Source organism: Chanos chanos, chromosome 2 (assembly GCF_902362185.1).
Source record: "Chanos chanos chromosome 2, fChaCha1.1, whole genome shotgun sequence".
Classification (NCBI taxonomy): domain Eukaryota; kingdom Metazoa; phylum Chordata; class Actinopteri; order Gonorynchiformes; family Chanidae; genus Chanos; species Chanos chanos.
The window spans coordinates 51798868-51824135 of record NC_044496.1 but is presented as its reverse complement, the minus strand read 5'-3'; the positions used below and the strand labels follow the sequence as shown (position 1 = coordinate 51824135).

At 41.1% G+C, this 25268-nt stretch overlaps 2 protein-coding genes across 8 annotated transcripts in view; both read left to right on the top strand.

The window, feature by feature from the left end:
* anxa6 (annexin A6) overlaps positions 1–10962 on the top strand; it is a 12012-nt gene extending 1050 nt beyond the window's left edge. Inside the window, exons 2-25 of one of the 3 annotated variants that reach the window (XM_030792732.1) lie at positions 133–200; positions 1821–1905; positions 1998–2092; positions 2794–2907; positions 3499–3589; positions 3715–3794; positions 4216–4272; positions 4691–4784; positions 5029–5124; positions 5273–5331; positions 5466–5588; positions 5838–5896; positions 6489–6567; positions 7345–7426; positions 7532–7626; positions 7803–7916; positions 8101–8191; positions 8478–8557; positions 8668–8721; positions 8971–9064; positions 9177–9272; positions 9372–9430; positions 9564–9686; positions 10708–10962. In XM_030792732.1, coding sequence (XP_030648592.1) covers positions 192–200; positions 1821–1905; positions 1998–2092; positions 2794–2907; positions 3499–3589; positions 3715–3794; positions 4216–4272; positions 4691–4784; positions 5029–5124; positions 5273–5331; positions 5466–5588; positions 5838–5896; positions 6489–6567; positions 7345–7426; positions 7532–7626; positions 7803–7916; positions 8101–8191; positions 8478–8557; positions 8668–8721; positions 8971–9064; positions 9177–9272; positions 9372–9430; positions 9564–9686; positions 10708–10767 — 1989 coding nt within the window. In that variant the 5' untranslated portion in view covers positions 133–191 and the 3' untranslated portion in view covers positions 10768–10962. Of the gene's footprint in view, positions 1–132; positions 201–1820; positions 1906–1997; positions 2093–2466; positions 2471–2793; positions 2908–3498; positions 3590–3714; positions 3795–4215; positions 4273–4690; positions 4785–5028; positions 5125–5272; positions 5332–5465; positions 5589–5837; positions 5897–6488; positions 6568–7344; positions 7427–7531; positions 7627–7802; positions 7917–8100; positions 8192–8477; positions 8558–8667; positions 8722–8970; positions 9065–9176; positions 9273–9371; positions 9431–9563; positions 9702–10707 lie in introns of those variants that run through there. The other 2 variants (XM_030792723.1, XM_030792740.1) reach the window with 2 other exon arrangements.
* Positions 10963–15304: 4342 nt separating this feature from the next.
* On the top strand, positions 15305–24870 carry tnip1 (TNFAIP3 interacting protein 1). 5 transcript variants are annotated; one of them, XM_030764685.1, is made up of 19 exons: positions 15305–15353; positions 15918–15965; positions 16494–16674; positions 17033–17182; positions 17428–17522; positions 17738–17800; positions 18393–18587; positions 18727–18821; positions 19180–19315; positions 19944–20036; positions 20155–20220; positions 21231–21362; positions 21802–21930; positions 22150–22275; positions 22694–22819; positions 23015–23095; positions 23379–23567; positions 23970–24054; positions 24201–24870. In XM_030764685.1, the coding sequence occupies exons 3-19, from the start codon at positions 16530–16532 to the stop codon at positions 24260–24262; spliced, it is 1968 nt and encodes a 655-aa protein (XP_030620545.1). In that variant the 5' UTR covers positions 15305–15353; positions 15918–15965; positions 16494–16529; the 3' UTR covers positions 24263–24870. The 5 variants fall into 5 exon arrangements, with proteins under 5 accessions (XP_030620545.1, XP_030620546.1, XP_030620541.1 ...); XM_030764686.1 differs by having other exon boundaries at positions 18390–18587; positions 23382–23567; XM_030764681.1 differs by having other exon boundaries at positions 18390–18587.
* The last annotated feature ends 398 nt before the right edge of the window (positions 24871–25268 follow it).

The following is a 25268-nucleotide window of genomic DNA, read 5'->3' as shown; positions in this document are numbered from 1 at the left end:
TGAAAGGCGATGAACTTCATGAACAGACCACGGCTGAAAAAGAGCAGGACCATACTGTTTGTTTGAATACGTGGTAAATTCTTAAAAGAGCGTCAATACTGAATTAAAGTAATTCTGCTCTCGTTTTTGCAGCTTCTAATCCCTGGTTCAAGTCATCATTCCACTGACAACCTAGATTCAGTAAAGCAGTCATGGGAAAGGTAAGCGAAAATATTACCCTCTTATCAATTCATCATGGTCCGAATGACTGTGAGATGTATGGAATATAACCCCTAAGCTCGTCAGATGACAATGCAATTCAACTGTTCAGGTACACAAAGCAGATGCAATCACAGTTTGAAAGATGTTGTTGTCCATCCATTGTATGGTAGGGAGCATAGGCTATCACCATTTCCTTTAGCGACAAAGTGACTCATCAAAAAACCAGGCCCCTCTTAATGAATGAGTCAGCCATCAAGAGAATTCATGACTAATAATGTGACATATGAAAGGTCACAAGAGGTTCACGCTTCATGTTTTCCCTGTCGTTTCCCTTCACATTTTTACGCTCTTGTGATTCAAGCATTGCAAAGTAAACAGATGTGAAAAATTGGAAGGGGTAGATGTTTTCAAGAAAGGTTACGAGACGCTCACACTTCATCTTTTCCTTTTAGTTTCTCTTCACATTTTTTTTTTATCTTCTTATGATTCAAAAATTGCAAAGAAAAAGGATTTGAGAAATGGGAAGGGGCTAATGTATTTTTGGTCAGGGGTTTGTTTGGGGCGGTGGCTGTTGCTAGACGTTTGTTGCTGAGGGAATTCAACTCCGCAGCTGTCCCTCTGAGTGATGTTTCTTTTCAGTTAGCTATAGCACGGGGACAACTGAGCATGTGCAGAGAGGCCTGGTAAGGTGGAGGATCCTGACCAGCTGCTCCTCTGCAGCGAAAAGCTAATAATCGCTACTAGATGTCAGAAATACGTACTAAGCCACTGTGTCTCGGACACGGGAGCAGACACTGAGGCCGCAGAAATGCACAGTCATATGGTTGGCTGCCTTGTCAGATGCATGTCTGCTCTTCTAAAGCAGGGACATATACCACTGCAGTGCACTGTGAACTGTGTGTAAAGTGACACCCATTCTCCAATGTACATAGGCATTCTTTCTCTCTCTCTCTCTCTTTCTGTCTCTCTCTCTCCCTCTCTCTCTCTCTCACACACACACACGCACACACACACAGAGCCCTTTGTTGCTGACTGCACTGAAGTTAGATGCAGACAGAGACAGGTGTCAGCGGCCTGCTTTATAGGCCTTGGCCTACCTTCTGAGCGTGCAGCCAGGATCCAGCAATACTGCTCTTGGACATTAAAGAGCCAAAGACAGGCTAGCCTGGAGAAATGCTGGGTATAGGTGTGCCCTTTGATTTAAGGAATTCACCGGCTCCCATAGAGGTACAGAATGAGAGAATCGAAATGATGATTTCAGTCTTACCAAACATGGCATTGTAGCGACACAGCTTGTGTTCACATTCTTCCTCTGCTCAGTGTTTCTGTCATTGGATTAAATGAATGTTCAAACAGTTATACAATTCGCTGTGCTTATATGGAATGCCAGTGGGTTTGAAAATTGGACTTTTGTCAAAATCTCTGTTTGCTCAGCAGCATGGGTGAAGAATTTGCTGTTATCTGCATAAAAAAAAATGTTCATTTGTGATTAAATCATTTGACCAAATGACATCACTGCATTGTTCATTATTCGCCCTGTGTCCCACCACTGTTTCATCTTCTTCGAATATCACTCTGAAGGAATGATAAAGCCTTGTTTTCTCTCTCTTTTTTTTCAGGGTTTCAGAGGAACAGTCAAGGATTTTCCTGATTTCGATGCAAACGGTGACGCCGAGGCACTTTACAATGCCATGAAAGGCATTGGTGAGTCCCGACACCACAGAAGCGTCCGTTTGGGAAACAATATGAAATCGAACCATGATAAACCTTTAACCTTTGTTTGCTACGCTGTGTAGGCTCTGACAAGGAAGCCATTTTGGACCTGATCGCGTCTAGAAGCAACGCTCAACGCCAGGAGATTTGCGCTGCCTACAAATCTCTGTATGGAAAGGTACTGCCAGCCATAAGCAGCACTATCAGAATACATGACTCTCAGTATGGAGAGGTACTGCCAGACATAAGCAGCACTATCAGAATACATGACTCTCAGTATGGAGAGGTACTGCCAGACATAAGCAGCACTATCAGAATACATGACTCTCTGTATGGAAAGGTACTGCCAGACATAAGCAGCACTATCAGAATACATGACTCTCTGTATGGAAAGGTACTGCCAGACATAAGCAGCACTATCAGAATACATGACTCTCTGTATGGAGAGGTACTGCCAGACATAAGCAGCACTATCAGAATACATGACTCTCAGTATGGAGAGGTACTGCCAGACATAAGCAGCACTATCAGAATACATGACTCTCTGTATGGAAAGGTACTGCCAGACATAAGCAGCACTATCAGAATACATGACTCTCTGTATGGAAAGGTACTGCCAGACGTAAGCAGCACTATCAGAATACATGACTCTCTGTATGGAGAGGTACTGCCAGACATAAGCAGCACTATCAGAATACATGACTCTCAGTATGGAGAGGTACTGCCAGACATAAGCAGCACTATCAGAATACATGACTCTCTGTCTGTGATTAAGCATTTGTTTCTGGGATGTCCCTCCAGTCATTTGTTTCCTACGTCTATAGTGTCAAATCAGAACTGTGGGATGTGGAAATATTTAGCAGATTCTTTCCCTGCTAGGACTTGATTGAAGATCTAAAGTATGAATTGACCGGCAACTTTGAGCGTGTTATCGTGGGTTTAATGAGACCTCCAGCTTACTACGATGCCAAATCAATTAAGGACGCTGTCAAGGTAAGACCAGCATTCTGTAACGAAACTGTGCAGCTGAAAAAAAACAAAACCCAATGTGTCTAGCTTTACTCTGAATCTTTGCATGGAAAATAGATGAATTCTAACGCATATTATGTCTTAAACATAATCAAGCTTGTTAAGAACAAAATCCTGAATGAATTTCCTTGTGTTCCATGCCATGACAGAGACAAGCTGTGCTACTTAAGGCAACAACATGCTTGTGCTTCAAAAGCAAATGATTTTTTAATTAAAATTTTTGAGCGCAATTTTTTCTTTCTTTAACTAGCCTGTTTGTATAAATTATTCTGCAGTGATATTTACTGCAGTAATACTATAACAATATTTACTAACAGTATTTTCTTATTAATACTAATGCATGGATGTTGAATAGTGATGCCAGTGCTTGACTGGTTTCTCTGAATATCTATTTTGTTATGGCTGGCATGAGAAGTTAGGGGTAAGTGCCATGGCTTCATAAAGTTTGGTTTGGGGGGGGGGTTGCTTTGTGCTGCTAAAACACATATACACTCAATGTTAACCAGACTGTGTTGTTTAAAAACGCATAAAATCTTTTTAATTTTTTCGTTAAAGGGAGCTGGAACAAATGAGAGATGTTTAATTGAGATTCTAGCTTCAAGAACCAGCCGGCAAATACACAACCTTGTGGAGGCTTACAAAGATGGTAAATGATTTTAAAAGTCTTTATTAGAGACCAAGAGAAACCTCATGTAAATCAACAACACTTTGTGCATGAGGTGCTTCTATTTGTTTGAAAACGTATTAAAGCTGCTTGGTTTATGTCTGAAGCATACGGCCAAGATATTGAAGAGGATATCATAAGTGACACTTCGGGACATTTTAAGAAGATGCTGGTTGTTTTACTCCAGGTGAGCTGAGTGTGGCTCAGAGGTGAAAATTTCTTTCTTACAAACAAAAAAAGTGTCTTTGCTCTCGATATGATATTTAATAAACAGATATAATCCCCCACCCTACCTTGGTTGTTCTCTGTTGACAGTCATTACTGTGCTTATGAGGTGACTAATGGTTGTCATATTGAACATACCACAAAACTGTTGTTATACAGTTCAGTTCATTTGACAGTTTCAATACATGTTTCCTTTTCTTCTTTTACTTTCATGTTCCTCTTTTTTACTTTCTTCTCCTCCACGTCACTAAAAGTCGTCTTTGACCTTTGTGATGGATTTATCCAATAGAGGTTGTAGTTACTGAAGGCTCTGAAAATGAAACGTGGGTTTGTTTACTGCCATGTATGCGGCGGTGAGTGATGGTTATTGTCTGGTTGTCTAGGGGACCAGAGAGGATGATGATGTGGTGAGTGAAGATCTTGTGGCGCAAGATGCACAGGTGAGCCAGCTGCATCAGGCCTGCATATATACACAGACTGTCCCTGTTCATGACACACAGAGTTCATGACCTGCTGTTCTCGAACTCTGTGTTACATACACACACAGACACGCACACACACAAAGACACACACACACACACACATACACACACATGTAAAAGCTTAACTGTTTTTGATAATCTCTTAGTTTTGTTTCGTGTCAGAGGTTCTCTCTTGACCTTTACGTACTTCGTGTATTCGTGTGAATACCCGAAGCTGTTAAACAGCGTGTGCTGCGTGACCATGGTAACTTGAAACCGAGCGCTTGTAAGCTGTGAGACATGAGAGAGTGAAAGAGAGCAGGTGACTTGGCGAGCAGAGATTTGAGGGGGGGGGGGCAGTGAGACTCAAGTCTGTTCTTCTCTCCTCTGATTGTAGGATCTGTACGACGCGGGGGAGGCGCAGTGGGGAACAGACGAGGCCAAATTCATCATGCTGTTGGGAAATCGCAGCGTCACCCATCTGCAGCTTGGTAGGTGTACGGTCCAGTTACACATTAACACATCGGTGGGGCATTTACGGTGATGAAATCTACCCCCTTTCCAGTGCATTCCCACAAACCACTGGGCACTCTCTTCAAACCCTGAAATTCCCCACAAACCACTGGCCCTCTCTTCAAACGCTAAAACACAGCAGTTCACATTTTAAACATGAAACATTTATTTTATTTGAAACATTTGTTCCTTTATCTCTCTTTGTCCACATTTGCCTTTTAGTGTTTGATGAGTATCAGAGGATTGCTGAGAAATCCATAGAGGACAGCATTAAGAGTGAGCTCTCTGGGGACTTTGAGAGATTGATGCTGGCAGTTGGTAGGTTTTTGCTTGTAATAAAACAAACAAACAAACAAAATTCTTAAAAAAGGCTTTAAATTTAAAAAAGACTTTAAGATTAGTCTAAATGCCCTGTCCTTGCTGTGTCTGATATTTATTTGCCTGTCTGTCTGTTTACCTCCCACAGTTCAGTGTATCAGGAGTGTTCCAATGTTCTTTGCCAAACGACTGTACAAATCCATGAAGGTAAATACAGATAGCGGCAATAAGCTTTCATGACTTTCATGTTTTGAATGGCGCCCTCTTGTGTTTGGTGCCCTTATCTCCCCTCTCTCTCTCTCTCTCTCTCTCTCTCTCTCTCTCTCTGTCCTTCTGTGTAGGGTCTGGGCACAGATGATGGCACTTTAATTCGCATCATGATCTCTCGCTCTGAGATTGACATGCTGGACATCAGGGAGTGTTTCCGGCTACGTTACGAGAAGTCCCTGTACAATATGATTCAGGTACAGAGAGTCTTCTTCTAAATGCCACAAATGTCGCAATGACTTGGCTCTATTCTGTTGTAAATTAAGAAATTATAACCAAGATGAATTTCACTGTGTTTCATCTTTTAAAAATCTTTCGAAAGGGATCTTTCACAATATCGGGAGATGCCTCTTTTTTGAATCGCGTGTGTCTGTATCAAACGCATTCCATCAGTGATTTCCAATCATGAATAATAGCTGTATTGTTTTTTTATGTAAACTGGCCAGGATGACACATCAGGCGAGTACAAGAGGACTCTACTCAAGCTGTGTGGTGGAGATGATGAGTAAGTTACTGCCAAATGGCTGCTCATTCTGTAAGAACTTTATAAAGACAGCAGGGGGAGCTATTGTGCTACTGTCAGGGGTTTCAACTGTGTGTGTGTGTGCGTGTGTGTGTGTGTGTGTGTGTGTTCGAATGTATGCATATTTCATGGTGCTGGTAATAGAGCAGTACTTTATCTCTCTCATTACCCCCCTGAACCCTATTACTGCATATATAAAGCCTCTCTTTTCACTGAGTCATATGGCACTGTATAAATTAATAATATGATCCTCTATTTGTGTTACCAAAATGATCAACTAGCTGTAAGCGAAAACACGTATAGTAATTCAGTAATGTAGATTAGGTCTTCCTAACGTTTCCTAATTGAAGAAACTCTGTGTTGACTCATAATTAAAGAGCACGGTTTTAAAATAAAAGATTTTCCCTGTATATTTGACTCCGGTGAGAAAAATAAGAGTTTGAAGCAGCATGAGAAGCCTGTGCAGTATCTCAAGAGTATCTTATAACCGTGCTGTACTAAACGTCCCGTGTAAATGTCGGTTTGGAGATATAATACGTTTCCTGGTTGCTGACTTTTGCTGCTTTTGTTTCAGTTTAGCCGGTGAATTCTTCCCCGAGGCCGCGCAGCTAGCTTACAAAATGTGGGAGATCAGCGCAATGACCAAAGTTCAGGTCGAGTCTTCTTCGCTCTCCTTCGTATGCCTGTCGCATGTTTGTCTGGGAATGCATCAAATTAGCCCTCCCTAATGATCTTTTCCATGCTCTGCTCAGACTTGCTCTGATAACACGGTGGTGCACTCTCCCCTCCACAGCGGAGGCTTTTGTCTGACTGCAGATAGGATCAGAATGCCATTCATTTCACAAATCAGCATCTTGAAACCCTGCCAGTTCCTGTTACAAATTCCCATCCTGCCCCAGTCTCCAATAGTCACAAAGACCCCAGCGTTTTCAAAACGAGGCGAGCGTCTGCTGCCTGCTGCCTCTTTATCGGATTTCGTTTCTCTCTCGAGCCGCTGTGTCTCCCCGAACAGGGAGTGAAATGAAACATGTACCTTCGAGAGGATGTGATGATCAAAAATGATAGCATAAAGAGAAGATTACGCAGTAATACCTGTATTAGTACCTTAATGGGCTGATGTCTTAGAACTAAGAGAAACATGTGATATACAGACAGAGACAGAGAAATTTTCTAACACTCTCCTTTTGTTCCGTGTTTCTGTTCAACTGACACCACTGACCTCTTTATTTTAAACCCAATCACATGCATGGAATAATGCCTCTCCTATGTGTGTATGTGTACGTGTATGTGTGTGTGTGCAAGTGTTTTTTTTCTTACCCCTCCACTCTCTAATTAACTGAATCTGTCTGTGTGTGTGAGTGTGTGTGTTTTGGTCTGTGTGTTGGTATCTTTAATGAATCTAATTACACTCTCGTCTTCTCCAACTATAGTTAAGGGGAACTGTGCGCCCTGCTGGAGGTTTTGACCCTGCTAGCGATGCTCAAGCCCTCAGGAAAGCAATGAAAGGCTTTGGTGAGTCCACACACAGATAATCACCTGTGAGTTACCAGATGTGACTTACATACAGGGATATATTTAAACACATATGTATATAAAACGCCACTGTACTGTAATCAGGCACGGATGAGGATGCTATCATCGACATCGTGGTCCAGAGGAGCAATGCACAGAGACAGGAAATTAGACAAGCCTTCAAATCCTTACTGGGAAGGGTAAGAGACTGCGCTCTCCACGCTCTGTAGCCCAGCTTCTGAGCTGTAAAAAAAAATATAAAACATAACTAATTCTCCACAGTTACATCAGAGCCAGAAATGGATGCAAAAGAACATTTGTGTATATGTCATGAATATGTAATGGCCTTTTTAATGTGTCAAATGTTCTCTCTTAGAATCTTATGGCAGATCTGAAGTCTGAACTTTCCAAGAACCTGTGCAGGCTCATTTTGGGGTTGATGATGACTCCTCCTGAGTTCGATGCCAAAATGATGAAAAAAGCCATGGAGGTATGTCATTATGCACCAGTCTCAGCATAATCTAACATTTCATTATGGTAACAGATTTATCCTCAGGATTCTCAGATGAGTGCTTCTTATTACACTGTGTGGTTTACTTATGGACAGATTGCCTCAGATCGTTCACTCATTTATTCATTTATCATTAAAAATATTTATTTTATTCGTACCATAGGGAGCTGGAACAGATGAACATGCTTTAATTGAGATTCTGGTCACGAGAAGCAACCAGGAGATTCATGCTATGTGTGCAGCTTATGAAGAAGGTAAGAGATAACAGACTGTTTAAGGTAATGTGTCCAGAAAGCAGCCCTTACTCAACCTTTATCAAACAATCATTTAAATGAACAAAGTGCCCTAATTAGAGTAAAAGCAAACTTGTTTACTGTCATTCTTATGGTAGCCAACAGAGGGTGGCATTTGCCCAGGTACTCTTTGAAACATAAACAGGTAGAGTGATGTAATTTGCTATATTAGAAAATGGTCACTATGATATGAGCATAGCAGTATTTTACTTTATGGTGTCTTGTTTCTTGAACTGGGATCTTACAGAATATAAGAAAAGCCTGGAGGACGCTATTCAGTCAGATACCTCAGGACGCTTCTGCCGGATCCTTGTCTCTCTAGTGCAGGTGCTGGCAATGCTGTCTCCAGGGCTAAGACTTTTTGCTTTTTATATGCCCATATACATTCAGTCTTATACCGTACATAGAACTCATGTCAGGCCAACTGTATTTCTCAGGGGAATCGTGAGGAAGGTCCAGCAGACATGGACAGAGCGAAGGCAGATGCTCAGGTAATAAAGAACATATAAACACACACACACACGCATGTGTGTATGTATGTGGTATGTATGTATGTATGTAATATTCATATTAAGCTAGGAGCAATCTTTATACTTATGGCTTTCTTTTTCATCATTCTTGTTTCAGCACACGTTTAATCTTTAACTTACGATCAGTATTTTGTTTGTTGTAGGTCAAAACAAAAAGCAGGCCATACAATGTGTCACAGTGTGGGTTTTTCTATATGACTCTCTTCTCAGGAACTTGCGAATGCATGCAATGATGACTCGAGTGAAATGGAGGACAAGTTCATGAGTATTCTGTGCACAAGGAGTTTCCCCCATCTGAGAAGAGGTAAAACACTTCTGGTGAAATGAACCGTAGAGGCAACATACAGGAAGATAACGACACGTATAAGCATTACTCCAAGACCCATATTCTGATTTATTCATATTCCTGATTCTAGTGTTCCAGGAGTTTGTCAAGTGCTCCAACAAGGACATTGAGCAGATCATTAAGAAAGAGATGTCGGGAGATGTTAAAAATGCTATGTTTGCCATAGGTAAGGAGAAAGCCAAACCATGGATTTGTACGGTACTGAATCTATCAAATAGATGGTACCACAGTCTCCTTGCGTAACTGTCTGTGTCATTCCTTTCAGTGCGAAGTGTGAAGAACCAGCCTGCATACTTTGCAGACCGTCTATACAAAGCCATGAAGGTAGAACTGTCACCACTTTTGACTGGTTGATTCAAATAACTTTGGTTCAGTCATGAATTTGCATTGTTATAAGGCCGTAATAAATGGCATGATTCGGTGAACTTCGCCGACACGGTCCCCCTTTCTCATTCAGGGCCTGGGCACGGATGACCGGGCGCTCATCCGCATCATGGTCTCCCGCTCAGAGGTCGACCTTTTCAATATTCGCAAGGAGTTCAAAGACACACATGATGCCTCCCTCCATGAATTCATCCAGGTAGAAGCGTTTGTCGTAAGTCGCCGCTCTTCCCGTTTACCGCACTTATGTAACGCAGGGTAGCAAATAACACAGCTAATTAAATGTACAGTGAGTACTCTGAGTGTTGCATATCCTCTTTTGGTCGGGTCGAGGGGGGAACAGAGTGCTGTATAGGTTCCTGTGGTGTACTCGGTCTCGCTCAGCTGTTTAGGAATTTCCCCTGTGTGCATGACTTCCTCTCTTAAGGCGTCGTGTGATTGGTGGACAATGTCAGTGACAGGAAGTCCGCAATAACAGGTCTTTACTGGTTTGCAGTTAAAACTCCCTTTGTAGATCACTAATAACCTAACCGCAATGTTTATTTCTGAACGTGCGACATAAAGCACACAAGACGTACGCATGCACTGCCGAATGACAAAAAAAAAAAAAAAGAAAATTGTTTGCACCATTTGTACTGCAATTTCATGTGAACCTTTATTCCGAGTGACTGCTCAACTGTTTAACCTGTAAAACAGTTTTCAGAAGAATATAAATGCATAGTAGTAAATGATTGCTACTGTGGACTCAAGTAAGATAATTATAGTTACAATAATATTCTTGTTTTGTGAACATCCGTATTGTCTAACCCCTTGAATGTGGTCGGCAAAAGTTAAAGGTCAAGTCTTTCATGTTATGTGAAGTCTCGCAGAAGCTGTCTAGACGTATTGCTCGATTCATAGCAAATGACTGACATGAAATGTGACCTGAAAATAAGAAAGACAGAATATTAAATGGAGAAAGCTCAGCTCAGCCATGAAGTGTTCTCAGTTTTATAGACTGTAAAACCTTTGGATCAAACATCTTGGATGAATCTTCTGGATTAATCTTCAGTGAGCACACGCATATTATTTTGCATCTAGCACAAAGTAGGCTTTCCTTTTTCTGATCAAACAAATGGAACAATGACAGGAAGAGGTAAAAACACTGCATTTGTTAATGGTCTGCACGTACATTTACGACTGCTACCTGATGGTAAAATGCTTTTTTTTCTTTTTTTTAGGGTGACACCTCAGGAGACTATCGTAAAACCCTCTTAATGCTGTGTGGAGGGGAAGACTGAGGCTGTGACTGGATGTGTTATGAAAGCCGACATGCTGTGTAGCCCTCTGGAGGCGACGACCCCAGTGCTGTTAAAGGCCCTGCTGCTGCTGCCGCTGCCAGTCTTTCACCAAAGCTAATTACACATGCACTCTTCAGCAAAAGCTAAACTATCACGCCGTGTCCAGTGTCCTGTCCATATGTTTCATTTTTTTAATATATATATATATATATATATATATAGACCCTGTTATGACTTTAAGCAATAAATTAAAGTTGCGTGATTGAAAAATGCTTAATGGCTTAATGACCCAAACCTGTTAAAAGTTGGTCTGGTGTTGTTGCTGACTTTGTGAAGAAGCCTCCTCTGAAATCCTACATGATTTTCAGCCCAACACACATTAATAAAACTAATCAAACAACATTTAGTGTTTATCCCCTCTCTTTTTCAAAGGTACCTATCATACTGATATCATTTCAGATATATAAAGATAACAGAACTTTTTGTAAAACTTTCGAAGTGTGGTTCAAAACATAACTTGAGCTGCTGTCACATCCGTACTTGATTTCTGCCTATATCCTCAGCTCAATAATATGCTCTATTTACATTAGCGCTCAATGAAGAGGAAACAAGTGGCTTTGCTTTTGACCCCAGGAAATTCCCTGTTCTTATTCATGACTTTTTATTGTAAAGAATCTCATTATCAAACACATTAAAAACTTTTTCGTTGTCAAAAGATGTAGTTTTGCAAGAATAATTTAGTTTCCATATTTTCATAGTTAAGAATATGGCACATTAGTTAAAAAAAAAAGCTGCTTTAAAACATTGGTGATTTTAAAATAGGCTTTCACTTTGATAGTGTTCGGATGTTTTCTATATTGTGCAGTTTGTTAACTGACACATTTGTATGGTTTCTTAAAATAAACTGAGTCTGCATTGTGTTTCACAAGGAAAGCTATTATTCACAAGAAAAGCTGAATACCTACAGCTTCTAATAGAAAGAAATTGTAAATTTTGCTGTTTCCTGTCCCTGTGCCCTTTGACCTTTTCCATTGTTCTTGTCATAGAATTAAGAACTCATGACTTTGTTAAGCAGCCCACATTTCAATTTCATGACCCCGTGACCACGGTTTACATCACGATTTACGGTTTGTAAAAGCTGTTAAGCATAAATCATCAGTCTCTCTCTCTCAAGACTTTCTTCACACCTCCCCAACTGTTTGCTGACAGTGACTGCATTGCCGATTCTCCACGTCTGGACTTGACTGCCGCCTTTGACAGCTCTTTCACCCTCTGACAGATAGCCTCTGTCAAAGAGAGCTCTCTAATACCCGCTCCACTGCACACACTTAAGCCTTTTTTGCATCTGTATGTGTGTGCACGCAGCTGTTGTCAGACCATCTTTGAGTTAAAAGAGGAAAGAAGAAAAAACTAGTGAGGCTAGGAAATCCCCTGCAGTAGGCCAACATCCTAGGCAGCATCAATAAAGGCTGCAAAACATTCAAATAAATGAATAACGCTAGTGTGAATAATTCAATCATATGAGTGCAGCATGCGGCATTTTTTTTTTTTTTTATTTCTTGCAAAATCAGAGAGACTGCACGATAATGAGCTGAAGACTTGCATAAAACGTATCATTCAAACTGTTTAATGTGTTTTAGGTACTATGCAAAAAGAAAAAAAAATTGTGCTGAATGCATAACATGCTTTGTTGGGTACAGTGTGCAATATCAAGTGAACATTATTGGAATAAAGTGAATATAATTGGAATCCAAGATCACAAAATACATTTTCTGAGTAGTAGTGTGCAAGTGCATTGTTGACGAAAATGAAAAAGGCTTAACATATTTATGCTTTTCAAAAGAGAACTGTTAACCTGACTTTTTAGGATTGACATTTTAAAATTTTAAACTGCATTCATCACTGATGCTCATCAGAAACCCATCTGGTTTGGGAATAAATACAGTACTTGTATTTATATACAATACTTCAGTTTGTGTGTCAAAAGTTAATTACACTTTAATGCACAATAAATCTGTTTAAATATATGTTACACAACATGTAGCATGCAACCTCAGTTCCCAGTGTGTTATTTTAGCCATGAATGGTAAACAGTTTAATTTTGAAGTCATAATGTTTATTCAGGGGAGGATATTTCCTCACTGCTAAATTGTATTTTCAGTGTGTTGTGGGATACAGTTACACCACACTAAATAATATTTAATGCTCCTGTTGTCTGGCAACACTTAACAAGACAGACTTAAGTTCTTGGACTGATACCAGGTCCCCCCTTTGAGCTGAAAATATCAGGGCCTTTCACTATGTGGGAATTCCCCCAGTCAGTCTAAAAACACAGCAAAACGCTTCCCCCTTTGCCACTAGTTTCCTTAAAAAACATCTCACGGACACAAGCACCATGTATAGGTGAGTCTGACTGTGTTATATTTACATCAGCTTCTTGTGCAGTTATGTGTTCTATTTCGAATGAAAACTAGAACAGCCGTACACTGGTTTTTGATGGTGTTTGCACATGAGAAAAGCCTGTTAGGTGATTTGTTTAGCAGCTGCTGTAAATGGATAAAACAGGAATCCTATGATTTTCCTTGTGTTTTATACATTTTATGGGAAACGAGATAAAAGGTAGGACCATTCGAGATATTTGCTTTATCTATTAATTAAAAAAAAGGGATAAATTTACTTAAACAGCCGGCTGCATTAACCTGTGCCATTTGCAAAGCTAGCAGTTCCAGGTCTGATGTTTTCTATTAGTTGAAGCATTAATTGTTTCTTTTTCTGTTGTTACTTTTGTTCTGACCACTCATTGGATTACTATAAAGTCTACAATTTCAAAATGAATAATGTTTCACTTAGTATTTTGCTTAGTATTTATTGTCAAATATGAACGTTATTGTGTTCAACAGTGCATTTTATTCATTATGTACATTGTGCATCTGCCCATGAATGATGTCTACTTTAATGTATTTTGTTATTTCCACAAGATGTCACCATTCATATTAAGTTGACTAAATGAGATCTGAATGGACATTACAGCAGATTTCTTGCCATTATTCCATCAAAAATGGTATCTAGATCTAAATCTGCTGATCCAACATTTTAAATCAAAAGAACATAGTGATATATTTTGCTGTTTGGAGACTTGCAATGGTAATCATTGTTTTCTTTGAACTTCTTTAGACCTTTATTGTGGCACTTTTAGAAAATATCTATGATACAACTATCCGCATTGTGTGGTTTGGAATTAGTATGCATAAAGTATCAAGAAATAAGATGATACTTGTAATATGTTTGGACCAACACATGTTTTAAAGGGCAGTGATGAGAAGTATCAAAGCTACTGAAACCTGCAGTTCTTTTATTGTATATTTGTTGAATTATTGATGGAATGAAGCAACGGGTGCTCCTTAGACTGCCAGACTGTTGAAATCAAAAGTCCTCAGAGTCAAAGCAGTGCTGTAATTTTTGCCATTCTCTTTTCCCCCCCTCCACTCAGACCTGATAGTGCTTTTGCCTTCTTCCTGCTTAAAATAATAATGTGGAATTGTACAAATTATTATGCTTTGGATATCAGCCTAGATCAGAGTAAAACGATAACATTCAACAGTAAACTGATAATATTTATCAGTAAAATGATAAATGACAACATTCTTTCCGCATCACATGAAGTTGAATAATGGGGGACGATGCCATTTCCTGTTTCATCCCTCAGGATTCCTGCTTTAACCCTCAGTCACAACTGTAACTTTACGCAAACTTCCAGCAGACTGCCTTGTGAATGATTTTGGACAAATGGCTACTTGAACATGTATTTTGAAGTAGTGTTACAATATTGGAATAACTGTAGAGCAATGTTAAAACAATTTTACCGTACATAAATGTACCGGCATGCTCTTGCAACACTACTGTGGTGATTTTGTGAGAACTTCCATTGTTGGCAAATGAGTGCAACTCAGTGCATTTGCTCAAGTCGTCCTGTCTCCCCCCATTCCATGACATTCTTTATTTGCAACATATTTTCTGGCTGGACATATGGACAATCATCTTGTTCATTTTATGTGTGCTGTCTGTCTGACTTAAATGTCTAATATTCCAAAAATAGTGATTACAGACACAGACTATAAGAAACTAAACTGAAATTGTCAGGACTAGTAGAAGTGAACCTTCCACTAATGAGTGATTTGTTTTTAAACTGTGACTCAAAAGACTTCTAAGAATTCAATTGCTATTCAAGTACACAGCATACAGCTACAGATTTTAAACTGTGCTATGCGTCCACATTCAAAAACACTGTTAGACTGAACAATGATGGACACGCCAAGACGCCAAAATACACGTTATACCCCATGCAGTCCTTCTGCCTTTATGCTCTTCACTCAACCTACTTGCCCATGATCTACCGCGTCTTTAAATATTATAATAGGAAGAGACACAACGCCCTGCATTGGTTCTTTTTGTTGTCAGTCACAGCTGTTTACATCAGACGTTAGGTGGAATTTCCCGGGTTACGCCACGGACCACTTCCGCAAATTTTTGGCCAAGAGAAGACGCATCTGTATCTGAGATATAGCAAGGTAGCAAATCAGGCTTTTGTAAGTCATCTTTTCTTGTCGTTTGCTTTCATTGTGCCAGTCAGAGGGTTTACTGAATCAGATACAGTATTTCGACAACACGGTAGCTAGTTGGTCAGTCGTAGAGCTATAGTACTATCCATTAAAGCTAACAAAGTAGTATCACCTGTTGTTAGCCAAATGCTAAGCTAATACTCTGGTAAGCGATCTCTTCAGCTGATTAGCCTCAGGATAGCTTTTTTATTTGACGAAGGGATGATATGTTTTCTGATTCAGTGAGCAATTTATGTACCCGTACTGCCAGATATCCGGTTTGTTAATGTTGCTTATACAGTCGGTATATCTGTCACGGCGGTTACATCGTTTGTCGTATTGATGTGGATTTTGGATAGTTTACCATGGACACATAAGCTATGCTGGCTATGTTGGTGGTATAACTCGTCTTCTTTAGTGAGTCAGTGTAGGATGATCTTCCGTGGCACCACTGTAAAACGGTTGTCGTGGAATAAAAAGTGAAACCGTTCATTTATTGTCTTTAGATTGGAAGGTCGCAGAGGTAGTAACGGCATTGTTTTTGTATCTCAGCTAAGTAACAGGGCTCCTGGTCTCCGTGCCAAGTCTAAACCCATAAAGGTAAGGCATTGAACGGTCTTTCGAACTTTTCTGTTTCCCAAATGGAAATATTGAAAGCTGTGTTTAGGCAGTTGGTACGTGGGTAGAAGGCAGGTAGCAGGAGGTATTGTATACCGAATAACTGTCATGATGTCGGCTGGCTTTTCTTTTAATGTTTACGTTGTACTGTAACGTTGACTAGATCTTGGACGGAAAAGATATATAACATGTATAAGATTTGGGCTTTGACATGTTTTTCTCAAACGTTTTTGAATGGCAGTTTACAACTGTACTTGATGCTTTGCTTTCATTTTTGAATCAGACATGTACATTCAAATCAAAGAGTTCAGAAATAGCCCTGTAGAAATCCCCAGGATGGAGTTATTCAAATACTTCAGTTTGAATTGTAAATGGATGATAGGGGACACATATAGTAATGACAATGTTATAAAGAATATGACCTTTAGACTTTGCACCATCTGAGGTGTAATAGTAATCTGAATCTGTGAATTTATATTTCATCTTCTCTCTCTCTGTATTGTGTTTTAGTGTGAGGAAGCATGCTGGGTGAGTGAACTGTTTGACATGGAAGGAAAAGGCCCGTATCGAATCTACGATCCCGGTGGGAGTGATTGCCAAGCCAAAGATGAGGTCAGCAGCAGCAGTTACCGTCAGTTACTGGAAGAGAACAGTGTTCTTAGGGAGCGAATGAAAGGCCTTAAGAGCTTAGGTACGTAATCCATTCTAAACATTAAACGTCTTTATAAAAAAAAAAAAATAAATGGTGAGGATCATTCACCTGTGTGATGTGACATTCAGTTGACCTCAAAATTTCAAAGGCAGCGTTTGTGGTGAAGTGACTTAAGCTGCTACGGAGTTATGTAACTCAACAGGTTTCTTTGTCGTAATGGGGAATGTGGTTATTCCTGTTTTGTGTCTCGCCGTGTTTGTTGTGCATCATTTGATCAAATGTAAACAAGGGCAGCGCCAGAGTTTTTTTTTTTTGTGTGCGACGAACGTTTGCACGAAGGATGCTTATTTGCTTGTGTTTGTTGCCACGTCGACATATGTCTCTTTGTAAATGCCAGGTGACCTTTTGGAGGAATCTCAAAACGAAGCGTCTAAACTTCGTAAGAGGGTGGAGGAGCTAGTGAGGGACAACGAGGCGCTTAAGTCCTCAGCCTCTAGCTTCTGTTCCAATCTGTGCATGGGCACTCCCATCCAGACCGACACACAGAGTACGACCTAACTCTCTTTTTACACTCTAAAACTGTTAATATTTGTGTTGGAAAAAAAAACAAAAACCACATACCCATTTAGTCGATGCCAAAGGTTATTGTTTCACGCTTATGTTGTTTCTAATCCTCTGTTGCATTTTCTACTTGTTTGGCTTGTGATGGAGGGCAGTATTATTTGTGACTGATTTGTGATCTAGATGTGCCGTGGGGTTTCATACGTAATGATAACTGGATGATTTGTTTAGTCTCAGCTCATGGGAAACATCACAGTCACGCGAGTGCTGAGAGGACGGAAGCCCGAGAATGTTCCGCTGGGAAGTCCGTACAGTCAGAACCCAAAGTAAGTGACCATATGAAAAATGACAGTGCAAGTTCTAGGTTTAAGTAAAGACCCTGTACTCTTTATTTTCGTTGAGAATGTGAGCGTAAGAGTATATGTGTATGTTTTTTGTTTTTTGAATGCCAAATTAAAACGCTAAAAGAAATAGTTTGAGTTTAGTTTGAATGTTGTACGAAATGAATTAATTAACCCTGTGACTTTTTCTGCTTATATAGGAAAGTTCATCAGAGTTTGAAGTAGTGAATATGGAAGACAAGGGCATCTTGGACTCGCATTCGGTGAGAATTGAGGATGTGTGGAATTTCTGCTCTGGTGAAGTTGCGAACCGAAACTTGCGTGGATGTAACATCTTTGGCCCTCGTCTGGAGTAGCTGTAAAACTGATTTAAAAAGAGCTTTTTTTTTTTTACCTGCAAAATATTTGAAATGATAAAGATCTTTATTTGTGCTGTAGCCATTTTCCATGGCTTTTCCTTATCAGGGACTTAACTTTTGGTGATTCAAAAGATCTCTATGGAGCTGTGTGCATTGTGACTCAATAGGGAAACTCCAGGATTGATGTGAAATAGAAATTCTCCAGTGACTTTACTCCCCCATTTAAATAATGTCTGTTTGCGAGAGGTCTCAGGGAGTTGTCACCACTCACAACTTTGGAATTGTTTAAACAAAACCCCTACTCCCAACCATCAACCAAAGAGGATTCTTTATCCTCACAAAGAATTGATTATCTTAAATTTTGGTTTCATCTTAACATGCTCCCATGGTGTTTTTTTTTTTTGAAAAAGAGAAAGTGATAGAAACTGAATTTATGTGGTAATGGAGAATGAGAGAGTGAAGTTTCTTTCTCATTTGCTTGGTGTGCATCAAGCAGGGGGGGGCAATGCATTTGCCTCAGGAGAACCTTGAGTTGGCCAGCCAACTTCAAAGACTGGAGAGCTCTTTCAGCGTGTTCGCAGAGGAGTCCAACCCAAACCAGCTGTTAGCCCACCTGGGCCGCATGGCAGTGGAGTTCCACCACCTCTCATCCAAAGTTCAGAAGAATGAACAGAGAACCTCCCTCCTACAGGTAAGATGCAAGGCCTGAAAGACGTAGTACCAGGCCTCAAAATGTCAACTTTTTCTTTTCTTTTTTTTTTTTTTTTTGGGCAGTATTATCTTTTTAAGCCTTGTGATGGACAGTTCTTTTCTACTTTATTTTCTCACAGACTCTCTGTGAACAGCTAAGGCAAGAAAATAATGAGCTCCGAAAAAAAATGGAGGAAGATCTCCAGTACCGAAATCGCGATTTGGAACAACTGAGGTAAAGGAAATGTTCTGAGCTTATCATTTGACATTGGTTTTAAAATAGGCAAGATGTCTCATCGTACAGCGTATCGCAGAATAGCCTTTGTTCTGTTCTTATGAGGGACAGAAATCTATATGACTTCATGGAACAGAAGCAGACTCATCTCATACACGTTGTAAACATACACAATTTTTTGGTGTATGGGACATAATGTCTCCCATTGTGGGGGGGGGGGGGTAATATAGGGTCTTTCTACCCAGCACTGTTCCCGTCTCAGACAGTAAATGAATTGGTCTCCGGGAATCTTGTTTTATTGTTCTAAGGGGCGGTTTTATTGTTTTAAGTTTCATTCTGTCTGTGTGGTTATACGCAGGCAGGAGAACCTGAAACTGAGGGAACAAGTCACGGGAGCCCGAGAAACCGCTCAGAGCGAACAGGTAGAGGTCAAAGAAGAGCCAGCAAAGGACGAATCTGCCAAACCCAAGGTGGAGCAGACCATGACTCAGCAGGTATGAGACCATCTGGGCCGCGCGAGTCCCGCGTGAGTCAGGTGTCATTTGGAAGACCTTCTGTTGGAATATTATTTATTTAAAACAGGTTGTGGTCATTCAGAGTGTTATATCTGTGCTACGGTTTGTATGCTTTTTGGTTTTGCCCTGGCGGCGGTGGTGGTGGTGCTTCCCTTTGGGGTGAATTAAAAAAAAAAAAAAAAAATAACCCTAATGTAAATTTGTGTCATGTTACTAAACTGAGAAACTTTGCCATGAGTCATTCTTGCCACTCAAAAGTAGTTTTGGGAATACCAGTATGGGTCTTGTCTTTCTCTTCCTGGGTTTAGCTCTGCTTTGTTTCCTCATACAAGGATTCCTGTACATAGTCTGTCAAGCTGTACACAGACTGCATCATAACATTTTGAAATCCTAGAAGTTTTTATTTTAAACAATGGCTGTAAGCTGACACTTTCCAGTAATTTTTTTCTTTTTTTAATAAATATTGTCTTTCATTCACTGTTAAGGTACATGACTATCTTGAAATAATTTGGATATAATACATTACATCAGCTGTTCGCTTTTTTTGCGCTTAAAAATGAATATGATATCAGCATTATTTGGATTTTAACTCGTTGTACGTTCCTAGGCTGGGAAAAGCGTTGAGAAAACCCCCTCGAAGACGTGTGATCCAGAAGTGTATGAGAAGAAAATCAAGCTTTTAGAGAAACAAAGGAAAGATGTAAGGTCATTTTTTTCCTTGTGTCAACAGTTTTGTCGACCAGTTGTGTCCTTTGCTGTTTGTCATTTCCTGTTTACTCAACACTAAAAATCTCTGTATGTCTATGACCCATTGTTAGGTACTGGAAGTCAACAAGCAATGGGACATTCAGTGGAATTCCATGAAGACGCAATTCGAACAGAAGGTAACAGGTTTAAACACGGTCAAAAAAAAAAAAAAAAGAAAATCTATTAATATCCGCGGTAGGAAGTCTAGTACTTGTTTTAGTCACAAAGTGAAGAACCATTGGATGCTGAAATGATTCATTTTACACAAAGCATTGCGTAACAGTTATCGCTCATTGATGTAATTTATTGAGAACGCTATTGGAGGTGGGAAGAGGGGAACTTCGTGAATCATATTAGAGCAGCATTGTTTGCTCTGGGTACCACTGTGTGTGTAGCAGTGGAAAGGATGCTGAGGCCTAGGCTAATGGAAAGCATGTCTGTTTGTGAGTGTCAGTCAGTCAGTCAGTCAGTCAGTCAGGCAGGCATAGACCACAGGCCCCCCCCCCCCCCCCCCCCCCCTCCGTCACACCTCAGACAGAATTCCCCTTACCTCGGCATACCCACTGCCTTCCTGTTGTGGCTCAGGCAAGCGAGGGTTGGCTGTGGTTTGCACGGGCGTATGATTCTGCTCCACTTGAGCGCTGACGTACACCTTTCTCAACATCTCCTCACCCTGCAGTGAACAAAAAAGCAGCTAACCCCCGTGTGCTGGATGCGCATCACACGTCACTCTGTACACACACACACGCACACACACACACACACGCGCACACGCACACACACACACACGCACAGCAGTCGAACGAAAAAAGAGACAGCGACGTGTTATGGCCTTTGAACCTGTTTGTGCTTTCGGAGTGTTTTTTATTGCCAGGGCTTATTTGTTTAAAACGATCGCTCCATTCCCCGAACTGGGCCGACTTGTGCTCACTGAAGACAATGGCCGTATGGTCCTTTATTCAAAGATTGTGCCACGGGTTTTCCATTGTAGTTGGGTGTAAAGTAGTGCTTTATACCTTGTTTTTTTTTGGGGGGGGGGGGGGGGGGAATCACAGATGTCGCAATGCCAGGTGACACGTTACCTCATTTCCGTTAAACAATCAGAGCTGACCCACCGAGCGACTCTGTCTCCTCTCTGGTCCCGCAGATCACAGACCTGAGGCAGAGACTCGCAGACTCCCAGAAGGCCGTGCTGGAGCTGGAGGCGGAGCGAGAGCAAAGGCAGAGAGACTACGATAAAAAACTCCTGTTGGCGAAGTCCAAGATCGACACTGTACAGGTATCACCCCGTCACCCTGTCTCACCGCCTCTGAAATTCCCTTCTTCTCCTCCTCACTGGGATCTTTTCTCCATGCAATATAACGCTTTCATTTTTAGTTGGGAAGTCCTGCGCTTGTCCAGGGGTGTGTACACATAATATTTGGAATGTTAGATGAATCCCCTAACAGTGGTACATTCCACCCATTACATGGTTCAGTAGCTGAGTTCAGTACGTTTGGAGATCAGTATTGGTTGTGTCTGAATGAAAAAAAGAGCGTGAGCTGCTGTGGAAGCGGGTGTGGCCCGTGTGTCTGTGGGTACGGAGTTTGCTTTGAGTGAGTGAAGCTGTTTGTATCATCAGTGGGAGTGGTGTGTGTGTGTGTGGCTTTATATGAATGTAATTAAGTGTGATGGACTGAGCTTCTGTGTGTCTGTGTGTGTGTGTGTGTATTTTCCAGGGGGAGAAGGAGTGTCTGACAGCAGAGAACTGTGACCTCAAGCAGAAGGTTCGCTACCTCCAGGACCAGCTGCAGCCTCTGACCAAACAGAGAGAATACCAAGAGAAAGAGATTCAGCGACTCAACAGGGTCCGTTCGCCAAAATCCTTCAACGGCTCTTATGTTCTCTTTCTCTTTCTCTTTTTTCTGTACGCTCATCTCATTTCTTGTTAAAACACGAAATCCTCCTTTGCGTTTTTACAAGTTTTGATGTTGAAAGTGTAGTTGGTCTGTGGCCTTGTTTCAAGACTAACACTCTGTTCCAAAGGTGTAAACTCGGCATGTGGTTGTTTTACGCATTTGAAACAGGCTCTAGAGGAGGCGTTAAATCTCCACTCCCCGTCGGCGAACCAGCCTGGGATGAACCTGGGTGAGGGGGTCATGAACCTGAGACAGCAGGAGCTGCACACGCAGATAGCAGTACTGAAGGAGCAGGTTAGAGAACCTGGCGCTCTCTCTCACGCCGCTAACCCTTCGTATGATTACAGCCTGTGCCGGCAGAAGGAACGGAGCGCAGAAACGCTCACCTTTCGTAGCATCGAACCGACTTTTTTTTTTTTTCAATTCAAAGCAAGTGAAAGTGCGTAGGTTTTTTTGCGTAATCAAAATGTATTTGAGATTAGAGGAATGCGTAGGTTCATGGGAAAACAAGTCAACCTGTTTTGTAGTTTGGTTGTAAAAAAAAAAAAAAGAAAAAAAGGGGGTCAGTTTGCTTTGGCGGAACACAAGGGACGTGTGTCGTAAATGTAAGTCCGACTTTGAGAAAGCTGCGCAAACCCTGTGTAACGCGTGGCGGCGGACGTCCGCCCGTGATCCCGACGGAAGAGTAACGTCCGTGGTCTCCGTCCCTCAGGTGAAGATCTTTGAGGAGGACTTCAGAAAAGAGAGGAGCGACAGAGAGCGGATGAATGAAGAGAAGGAGGACCTGAGACGGCAAGTGGAGAGGCTTCAGGGTCAGATGACCAATTTGACCAATCAGGTTGGTTAGATGTTCAAAAAAATCAAAAGAAAATGATAACTCGTCGGGGAAAAAAAAAAAAAAAAATCTTTCGAAGCCGGTAAAACGACAAGACGGTCGTGCGGCAGCAGCGTCTTTATTATGTTTCGTATTTGCGCGTCTCGCCGATGCGTTAATCCTTTCTTCCCAACGTAAATGTTTGATGATATTTTTCAGCTCCATCAAGCCCAGAACGAGTGTCAGAGAGAGCGCACTGAGCGATGTAAACTGGAGAGACTGCAGATGCACCATAAACAGGTAAACGCAGCGCTGGACACAAATGCCACCCAGTGGCGGAGAACGCCATGTAGAATTGTGTATGTAAAGGGTTAATCATGTTGTTTGTCTCACTCTGGAAAACCAGTCTTCTCTTACATAACAACTTTGATGACATAAAAGTTTTTTTTTTTTTTTTTCTCTCTCGCTTAGGGCTGTCCTGGGGTTTGTACTGGCTTGGGTTGTGTCTTTTTTTTTTTCTTTCTTTTTTTTTTTTTTTGAGAGCAGATTGAGTTCATGTTCTTTTTGTTTTTGTGTTTTTTTGGAGGGGCAACAGGAGAGACGTACCTCTGACCCCACCTCAGGCTCGGCCAATGGCCCAATGAGCCCACCGTACTGTGGCCCGTTTGTGCAAGTGGGTCACCAGGGCCTGGATGGATGGCCTATCCATCTTCCTCCCAGGATGCCTAACTTCAGTACGGCCCCAGGCAGAGACTTCCCGCCCGTCACCCCAGTAAGAACAGCCATCCTGTCGGGAGTGGTTCTGTTAAGAGGGAAACCGCGGGGCGTACTCTTTTTTTTGGTTTCTGACAGTGTATCAGAGTTAAACCTGATGCGTTCGCGCTAAGAGACTAGCACTGCTCCGTTATGCTGTTGGTCTCTGTGGGATGCCAAAATGCAACATAAGCAGAGCTGTCATTTGCGTACTCTACAGCGGGCTGTCTGTCTTAACCGCTCAGTTACGTAACATCAAGGTTGACATGACGTGAATGACAGTTTGAACATCCCAGACTTCCCGTACAGTAGATACGACACAAAAAAAAAAAACTGTGTCTTTTGGACAGATACTGCTGTTGTGTCAGATTGTGTGACAGTAAGAGAGCTTCCTTTTTTTTTTTTTTAAACCTCTTTTCAGGGCTTTCCCTGGCAGTCATCATTTCCTCAGCCACGCGGTTCCAGAGGACAAGCTGACGCAGCGCGAGCGCCTCCAGAGAGCGCAGGTAGGCCTAAAACTACTAGAACATTCCTTACCTGAAAACTGTCGGTCACATTCACGCTCAGCTCTTCAGTGAACGGCTCTCGTGTAGACTCGGGATAAATCCGTGCCTAACTGCTCAATGGCTGTGTTGTGTTTGGATATCGACAGATCCCGGAGCGGCTGGTTTTGGAAAAAGGGATCGTCAGAATATGGACCCTGGAAAGCACTAAAAGCATTGCCTTTCCCATCGATTGGCTCCTGGCTAGTAGCATGATGCAGTTTTCTGTTTCAGTTGGCATGGTGTGATTTTTTCGACTATCATTTTCCTACTGTATAGTTATATATTGAAATGTTGTTTATATACTTAAGTTTTATATGCATATTTGTGAAACACTGTTTTGGCAATTAAGAATATATACATATATTGTTTTACCTTTTTATTATTATTGTTGAAGTTGAAACTATCTGCTTTATATAATTCTATGCAGGAATTGAAGTCATTTATTTACCGGATTAACGGATCAAACAGTTTCAAGACAACTGATCAATGTTCAATGCATCAACTCATTATTAAAAGGATTTTGAGGTTGTTGAGGTGGATGTAATACAGTGAAGGGAAGTGTATTGTTTTGATACTCAAAAGACAAATGTTTTGGTAAACATAGGCATAAACAGGGTTGTTTTCTGACATCTTAGCATTTGACTTTAATGCAGTTCTCCTATTGCTGTAAATAGCAGATGTGCCACAAGTTAAGTGTCCATGTCAGAATGCAGCCTGTAGACGTCGTGTGATTCTACAGGTAATCGCCTTGGGGGGGGAAAAAAAAAAAAAAAAAAGGTAATACATTGCAGATCGTGACAGTGTCCATTCATTGATTTTAATTTTTAAGTTCTAATGGTCATGGTTCAATGTTCAGAAATTGATTTACTCGGTTGCGCGCGACAAAACAGGGGATTTATCTGAAAATCGAAAACAAACAAAAAAAAAAAAAATCACCTGTTTTGACAGCTGCATCACCAAAATGTGCTTCATTGTCTTTTAGTAAAGATGTTCTTTGTGTATTGTTAATGTCTCCCCTATATATTGTAGCTATTGAAAGAATGTAGGTATGTGTGTGTATGCCCACGTTTGTGGACAGTAACACAATTACAGTGGGCCAAAATAAACGTACCTGATTTCATGTGAATACAGCTCATCTCCATTGACATCTCTTTGATTTTGGTTTTGACTTGATG

Excerpts from the sequence above, each read along its gene's own strand:
- tnip1 (XM_030764681.1), top strand. The coding sequence starts at position 16,530 with ATGGAAGGAAAAGGCCCGTATCGAATCTACGATCCCGGTGGGAGTGAT. Across the intron at positions 20,221-21,230 it reads AGACGCAATTCGAACAGAAG|ATCACAGACCTGAGGCAGAG; the intron begins GTAACAGGTTTA and ends CTGGTCCCGCAG. Across the intron at positions 22,820-23,014 it reads TGACCAATTTGACCAATCAG|CTCCATCAAGCCCAGAACGA; the intron begins GTTGGTTAGATG and ends GATATTTTTCAG.